Below are 8,732 nucleotides of genomic sequence, written 5' to 3' on the forward strand. Positions count from 1 at the left end.
TCTCAGTTACAAATAGATATCTGTTTTGGGACCCCCAGCATCAGTCCCCACCAAGAATTGTATTTCAGCTATAAATTGCTGGTTATCCTCACACCATCACTACTTCCTCCCAAGGCTTTTCCCTTCCTTAGGAAAGAGCAGGCTATAAAAAAAGTCATTCAGATATCTCCCCTCCCATCTCTACATTTTTTCCCTGCCAAGGAGGAAAAGTCACTTCATCCCATAGAAGTCTCTTTACCCTGTACTGGCATGATCTCTTAAGAATTTTTTCAACTGCTCTCTTGGTCCTTTCTCATGATCCCTTCACCTGGCAACAGAGGTGTCAGCACAAAGGATTTCTCTGATTGGCTGATTGCATTTAGGCTGGGTTTCCCCCACTCAGCTACAAACTGGGTACCCCAAACCAGAGCTCCTTCTTCCCCTTGTCTCTGTCACTGCTCCACTATTTAAAGGACATAGTGTTGAGATTGCAGTGTGTGCCCCAAGAAGAAGATGGCCCCAAACAAAGCCTTGATCCTAGGAGCCTTCCTCCTGGCAGTGCTGCTGAGTCCCTGGGGAGCCAGGGCCATTAAAGGTGAGTGCTAAAACTTTAGTAGAGGTAAGGGATTGGATTCATCTGGTAATCTGAGAAAGAAGCTTTGAATAGAGTCAGGAATATCCTTGAATGGCTACACTAAATTCCCTTGTTCTTAATATTTCCTTAAGGTAAAATCTGTTTTCAATAATGAACTAGAGACTGAAATATATAATCCCTAGTATGATTTTACATGCCAATGCTCCTTAATGAAGGAAAAGCAAGGAGGAAAAATCAATTAGCACGGACCAACTATCAGAGTCACCTTTGGAATTTGGGTATTTCAAGGATACTAAGAGAATTCTCATCACTTCTCAGAGTTTTCAGGTTTCTGAATTCTACTTGGGTCCTCAAGATTTCCCTAGAACTGATAACAAATTATACTGGGACTTAGAACCTATCAGTTCAAGTACAGAAAAGACCCTGCCTTTGTGGCTAGGGATTCCTGGCCCCAATATGCTGCTAAAGTGGTACAAAGGAAAGATTATTCTATTTGGAATCAAACAATGTGCACTAGAATCCCATCTCTGCTTCTTAGTACCTGTGTGACCTTGGACAAGTCAAGCCTCTTCTCTGGGAAAGGCCTCAGTTTCCTTCACTGTAAAATGAGAAAGCTGGACTAACTCACTTCTGAGACCCTCTTCAGTTCTTAATCTATGACTTTAATGATCACATAGCACTTTGGTAACTGCTTAGGAACAGGGGAGAGGCAGAATGACAGAAAAACAGAAACCAAAGCCATGGGATCGTGCCAGAGTGGCATTTAAAGAAGTCAGTGATAGAACTGTATATATGTGACTTGTTCTTTTCCATCCCATCATATTAGGCAGTAGCATAGATCACTGTGTTCATATGGAATGGCTCTTCCCCCCACTCTAGTCCAGGTTTATAATCCTCTTCAAACCCTAACTCATTTATTCCTTCTAGAAAGTTTTTTTTTTATTATTGACCCCACTCAAGCCAGGTAGGATCAGTACTACTCATTACCTTCTATGTAAATGTTGTATCTCTCTGAAGTATATAAGTGTCCATGCACTTAATAAATGTTTATTTAATTGAATACTATTTGCAGTATAGGAATTTCCCATGTTGATGTTAAAGACATTCTTCCCTTAGTTATTTAGGCCTGATCCCATGATATTTAGGTATTTCTTGTTGTTCAGTTGTTACAGTAGTTTCAGTCACCCTTATTTAGGTATTATCAGCTAATAATAACAGTTATATAAAGCTTTGCGAAGGGCTCTGCACTGAGGCAGCTAGGTGGTACCATGGAGAGAGTACCAGGCTGAAGTCAGAAAGACTCATCTTTGTAGGTACCAATCCAGCCTTAGACTCTTACCAGCTGTGTGACCCTGGGCAAGATGCTTAACACCATTCTCCTCAGTTTCCTCATCTGTAAATGAGCTGGAGAAGGAGATGGCAAACCACTCCAGCATCTTTGCCAAGAAAACCCCAAATGGGGTCACAAAGAGTGAAAATGACTGAACAACAACAACTACACAGATTATCTCATTGGACCCTCAAAAGATACCAATAAGGTATAGGACCTACTGTAGCACCTGCGGTACCTACCTGAGAAGTAGTCATTCCTATTTTATAAATGAGAAAACTGAGATTCATAGAGATTCGTGGTGGGATTTGAACTCTGATCAACCTGACTCCAAGTCCAGCATGCTAACCACTAAACCACACTGCCTCTCACAAATTTGATAATACCTTGTTCTGAAGAACATCCTAGTCTTTCTGTATAATTTCCTACACTCCAGTACTAAGCACCATAATCTACACACAGGGAGTGTTGTAAATGTTATTGATACTGACAGATTGAACGAATGACAGGAACTCTAAGTAATTCAGTCAGGGTCTGAGGGCCCGGGATCTTATGTCAAAGACCCCAACACTGAGGTCTCATTAAACAGACATCAGATCGATGTCCAGTTATTCCTGAGCGAAACAATCTTGTTGTCTCTAACCCCACATTTCCGTTGTACTTTTCTAGGAGCATATAGGACATAGGGAACTGTCACTCAAAAGAAAGAGGAAGCTCAGTCAGCTCTGCATCTCATTTTTCTGCTCCTCAGGGACACACACATAGTTGAAGGATTCTCTAGGCACCTTCCCATAATATCACTGAAGCAATTCCCAGGTCAGCAAACACAAATTTCCCCTTCTTCTTCACTTTGGGAAAAGTACCAAGTAAAGGTGTAGTTTACACTACAAACTTCTAGATAAATGTCCTTTTTTCATCGATGTAGTTCTTGGTACCTGCCTGTCAACACACATAATGACATCTTCCACTGGACAGCCCTGTGGTTCATCCAGTCCAAGGTGCAGTGCAGCCTCTGCCTGAGACTACTGAAGTTGGACCTCCCCTGACAAGGGAGAGCAGAGGGCCTGCTCAGCTCACCTGGGGTTCTCTCATTGGGAAGATTAAAGGGACTGCATGCTAGGAAGAAGGCTTTGGGGATCATCTCTGCCATTTTTAGTTGCTGGGCTTCCTACTGCAGGCAGGATTCTGGTTTGTAACTTGGACCCACTACAAAAATCTAAAGATGCTCTTCTCTCTGCCTTTCTGCATTTCTTCTTCTTTCCATGGTTTGTCCCTGCTCTCCCATTTCTTTCTTTTTCATAATGTAACTTATATCTCTCATGTCCTTTCTCCTTCCTCACCTCCTTTGCCCTTCATCTCTCCTGTTTTCCTCTTTCTATATCTATTGTTTCTTTTTTCTCTCCATTTGGGTCGCTCTCCTCCTGTTTCTCAACTTCCCTTATTAACCCTTATGCCTATTTGGTCCTATACAGAGAACCATGTGATCATCCAAGCAGAGTTCTATCAGACCAGCAAACCCTTGGGAGAGTTCATGTTTGACTTTGATGGGGATGAGATTTTCCATGTGGATTTGGAAAAGAGCGAGACAGTCTGGAGGCTTCCTGACTTCAGCAAATTTGCCAGCTTTGAGGCTCAGGGTGCTTTGGCCAATCTTGCTGTGGACAAAGCCAACCTGGAAATCATGATGAAACGGTCCAAGAACACCACTGATACCAATGGTACCTGTTTCACCTACACCCTCAGGGCAAGAGGGAAAGGGAAAGGGCTGGGAATCCATAACCTTGTAACATAGGTTTCTGCTCCCTTAGACTTAATATAAGATTTTCTCTCTGCTGTAAGGATTATGAAAAATTTGCATATTTATGTGACTTGATATAACTACATGTCCAGAAAAAATGTTGAATCCTGGCAACAAAATCCCAGTATACTCCCATGAGTACATTTGGTCAGGACCTTGTCCCCACCTTTCACAGCATCACCTAAGTCATTATCCCCAATGTTAATCCCTGGGAAACAAGGCATGGGGGCCTAGCATACTCCATGCCCCGATGTTGACTCTAAGTTGGTGGGAGGAGGCCTAGGGCATAGGGGACACAGTGTTGGATCAGAAGGAACAGCTCACAGGGTCCCTGAATTCTAGCAGACTCAGGAAAGAAGGTCTGAGTATGAAATGCTCATTTTTGTTATGTGTTATCCTAGTGCCCCCTGAAGTGACAGTGTTTCCCAAGGTCCCAGTGGAGCTGGGACAGCCCAACATCCTGGTCTGCTTCGTTGACAAGTTCTCTCCTCCAGTACTTAATGTGACATGGCTTCATAATGGGAATCCTATCACTGAGGGTGTGTTTGAGACTGTCTTCCTTCCCCGCTCTGATCATACCTTCAGAAAATTCCATTACCTCACCTTCATCCCCTCTGCCACCGATTACTATGACTGCAAGGTTGAGCACTGGGGACTGGAACAACCTGTTGCCAAACACTGGGGTAAGTGGATAATTCAATATTCCCACAAGCTGCTCCCAAGGTCCCTGTGAAGGGCCCCATAGGCCCCTTTTCTGTATCTAAGTGTCCTGAAACAACCCTAAACTCTCAACAAACATTTATCCAAAAGCCACGATGTGCTAAGTACTGGGTCCCATCCTGACCAAGCCCAACTCCCTACCATGTTCAGTATGTCTCTGAACTGGGTCACCTTGTTCTTTGTTCCCCTCAGAACCAGAAGTACGGACCCCACTGCCAGAGATAACAGAGACTGTGGTCTGTGCCCTAGGACTGGCCATAGGCCTGGTGGGCATCATCGTCGGCACCATCCTTATTATCAAGGGCATGCGATCAAACAACACTTCCCGTGGTGGCTCCCGTGGACCCCTGTAAGTTGCTTTGATGGAAAGCAGAGGGAGGGAGCTGCAGGATGAGCAGAAGAGTGACACATGACAGAAAATTGGTGTGTGCTTCCCTAGACAAGAACCTGGCATAAACTCCAAAAGCACTTTTCTCTCCCTCCCTTCTCCCCTCCCCCAAACTACTCCCAGACATATCCTTTTAGCCCTTTCTCCATTCATAAATTCAAACCATATTCCTGGGCTATTTGAATCCGGAATAATCCAAGAGGAGCTGCTCTGAAATACATATGTAATGGAGAATCCATCGATCAAAAAACATTTTTTAAGCACTTATTGTGTTCCAGGCCCTGTGCTAAGCACTGAAGTTACAAAAAGAGGCAAAAGACAACCCCTGACCTCAAGGAGCTTACAATCTAATAGAGAAAACAAACAAACAAACAATATATACAAAACAAGCTATAAACAAGATAAATAGGATATATATATATATACATATACATATATACAAGATAAATTAACAAAGAACAGGTACAAGAATTAAGAGGAGTTGAAGAAAAGAAGATCATGAATGGGGAAGCTAGTTCGAAGCCTGTTTCTGACCCCTTGGCTAGATTTGGTTCAGTCTAGATTTCTTTAAATGAAATGGAAACGCCACAGGGTCCCAGAGCTTACCTAAAATCCAGAGACGGTGTAAGGCTAGCCCAAGGATTCTTAACCTTTATAGTATGTCAGGGATCACTTTGGGTCATCTGGTAAAGACTATGGATCCCTTTTCAGAATAATGTCTATTGCCTACACTCATAACTGAAAGAAATGCTAAATTCTAGTCAGAAATTAGTGAAGATAAGGATGTATTTTTTCCCATCTAAGTTCACAGAAACCTTGAATTCTAGCACACTCTGCATAATCCAAGTTAAGAATCCCTGGTTGAGATGATCCTTATTGCAGGAAACTTTAGAACAAGCATTCTTAACTTCGAATCCAAAGACTTAAAAGGTCTTATAAACTTCGATGGGAAAAATATTTTGGTAGCTATATTTCAATATATTTGGTTTCCTGTATATTTTATTTTATACATTTAAAAACAGTATCCGAGATGACATCCTTAAGTATTACCAGACTACCAAATGGGTCCATGACACAAAAAAGTTAAGAACCCCTGCCTTTGACCTTGGAATCATTACCCAAATTCAGGGGTATGCAGGTAAATGTTTAACAATGAGTCTCTGAAAGGAAAGACACACTTTCATGTTTAGTCTGCATTATTATTTTCTCTATCACAATAAATTCTAATCTAAATCTTAATTCTAATTTAAATCTAAATAATAAATCAATCCCTGATTTGTAGGTTTTTCAATTTCCTAGGTACAAATGCTTACACTAAAAATTTAACAATCAGTTCTCTGGCGCCTATCCCATCTGGCTCTAGCGTACCCCTGCCCTCACTGTCCTTTCTCTGAAATAATCCAGTTGCTCTCTTAGATCATTAGAGCATTAGGAACCTAGACTGGTGATAAAGAATGAGGAAAAGCTAAGGTATATAGTGGGGTAAAAGAATCTTGATCCCCTGAGCCCACGGCCCCTCATTCATTTTATATTCCTCCAACTGCAGGTGATGACAGCCTTTCTAGGAGATGAGAATAACCAGAAGATCCCAGCTCCGGACCTGGCATCCCAACTCAGCTCTCACGCGCTCCCCATTTCAGCTTCTCTTCTGGATATTTTGTGTTCCCCCAGCTCCACTGACTGACTCATACCAATGACTCTTCTAACTCTCCTTTTGAAAAACCTTAATTCCATTTGGGAATCACACCTACACACCACTACCCTCTCAGCCCCCCACATACACTCCCACTACCGCACACACTTCCACACTTGCCCCAACCAGCGCCCCCCACCCCACTGAACTTTATACCCCTATCTCCCTGCTTAATTGCCCTCCTACCCCATTGAAGGAATAAGGTAAAGAGTAGTTTGGAGTCAGAGGGATATGTGCTCAAATTCTATCTGACACTCATTACTGTGTGACTTCGGGAAAGCCATTAACCTCTCAGGGCTTCATTTTCCTCATTTGTAAAATAATATTTGTACTATATGATCTTTAAAATCCCTCCTAGCTCTAAATCTGTTATGTGATGATCTTATATCTCCACTTCAGAGTCCAACCCTGCCTGACTACCTTTCCCTTGTCTTCTGTAATCTTGGCAATTTAGCAGACATGAATTATTTCTCATCTGTACCTAATTAGCTGTTCTTCAAATTGAGGTAAGGGGGGACCTATGGCCCCCTGTGTTTGTCCTCTGGTCCCCATCACTGCTGCCCATTCACATCCTGGAAACTGTTCTAAAACAAATAAATGCCTGGGCATGTCAGCACTAGAATTTCTTTTGTCTGATTCCTTATTGCTAAAGAATTTTCAAAAAATCATAAGGGAAGGATTTGGGTTCTAGAGAAATTTGAGATTGTGTTGATGATCGGGCCTGAGCAGTCCCTACAAGTCTGGCCCAAACTGATCAGGAGGACCTGGGTTGAAGGTGGGGATGGTGTTGGGTGGGTCCTACTTTCATGTCATCCCTACCTCCAATCTGAAAGCTCTTGTTCCCAAGTCACTTTTTTGCTTTATGACAATCAGTCATCTATGTATTTTTTTTATAATAAGGTTAGTGGTGAGTATGGGATCAAGATATGTATAGTTCAGTTCTAGGACTTTAGGTGGGTGGCATGGGGGAGAACTAGCCAGGGGAGGGCCAGATTTGAATAAAGTGGAATAGAAGAATGGACATGCAAAGAACACTCAACAAAGGATCAGGACACCCGAATTCTTCTGCTGACCCTCACTGTCTTTATAAACCTCTGCAGACCTCATTTCCCCCCTCTTTAAAATAAAGATCTTTATAGGAACTTCCAGTATTGCCATTCTATCATCCTTGGCTTTTTCCTTTTTCAGCCAAGAAGAGACAGAGCAGCAGGATCTGGGGACAAACTGGGTTGGTTTGAGACAGTGAGAAGTGGTCCTTCTTCCTTTGTCAGACCCTCTGGATTGAGCAGCTATGGTTCTTCTATTAGAAAACCAGCTTGGAATCCCAGGGATGGTGATGGGCTTTTCTGGGCCTGGTCCATGCCCTGGGAAATGGATCCAAATACAAGTTTATGGTAAATTGCTAAACATAGCAAATAACTTCCTGAGGGGTCATATTACAATAGTACATTTATTTGGGGTTTTAAGGTACTCAAAACATTATGCACATGTTTTCTCATTTGGTTCTCACAATAACCCTACAGATAGGATCCAAACTTGTTGATTCCCAGAGCAGCCTACAACACTTCCCAGCTGATCTAGAGAACAAGTAGCAGAGGGTCCTCAGGCTAGGCTTGCACCTGCTACATTCCCGGCATCTTGAGAAGGAAATACTGCAACTAGCTGGATTGGAAACATCTAGGAAGATCCATGAAGGCCTGTAAACCAAAGCACAGAGGATGGGATTTGTTGATTGTCATCATTGTGGGCATGCAGAAGCACAGACTGAGCCTTCTTTTCCTCTGTCCTTGTCTGTGATTGGGCCATTGCTGCTTTGGAGTCATTAGGGGAAAACAGAGTTGCATCTGTAGACTAGAGTTATAAAATTTCAGAATTAGGAGAAAATTTAGAGATCATCTGTCCCGATCCCAAACAAGAGTTCTTGGATTAATCCATGGAGAAGTAAGTTAATTCTCAGTCCTAAGGGCAAATGCCCCCACAGCTACAGCTGTGATTTAAGATCAGAAGACAGTAGAGTAAAAAGAGTGTTCAAACAATCCCAAACTCACTGTCCCCTTCTCACTTGTGTAGAAAAAGCAATATGTATCCATTCTCAGAGAATCAGCTTTCTGTGGCCTATCCAGTGCTCAATCTTAAAGAAGGAAGGAGGGATCATCTTCCTTTTCTTTTTCCTTTTCCCCCATTGTGGTCCAGGCACTACAGGAAGAGATTGAACTTTCCTAAAGTTGC

At 42.5% G+C, this 8,732-nt stretch overlaps 1 protein-coding gene across 1 annotated transcript; it reads left to right on the forward strand.

Annotated features, from left to right (window-relative positions):
- The first annotated feature begins 394 nt into the window (after positions 1-394).
- LOC138150025 (H-2 class II histocompatibility antigen, E-U alpha chain-like) lies at positions 395-7,125 on the forward strand. Its single transcript, XM_069073377.1, has 5 exons — positions 395-574; positions 3,377-3,622; positions 4,104-4,385; positions 4,615-4,771; positions 6,357-7,125. The coding sequence occupies exons 1-5, from the start codon at positions 493-495 to the stop codon at positions 6,358-6,360; spliced, it is 771 nt and encodes a 256-aa protein (XP_068929478.1). The 5' UTR covers positions 395-492; the 3' UTR covers positions 6,361-7,125.
- The last annotated feature ends 1,607 nt before the right edge of the window (positions 7,126-8,732 follow it).

The sequence above is a fragment of the Petaurus breviceps genome, unplaced genomic scaffold (genome assembly GCF_028583685.1).
Source record: "Petaurus breviceps papuanus isolate PSGF00001 unplaced genomic scaffold, PetGlider_PUasm1.0 90865, whole genome shotgun sequence".
Lineage (NCBI taxonomy): Eukaryota > Metazoa > Chordata > Mammalia > Diprotodontia > Petauridae > Petaurus > Petaurus breviceps.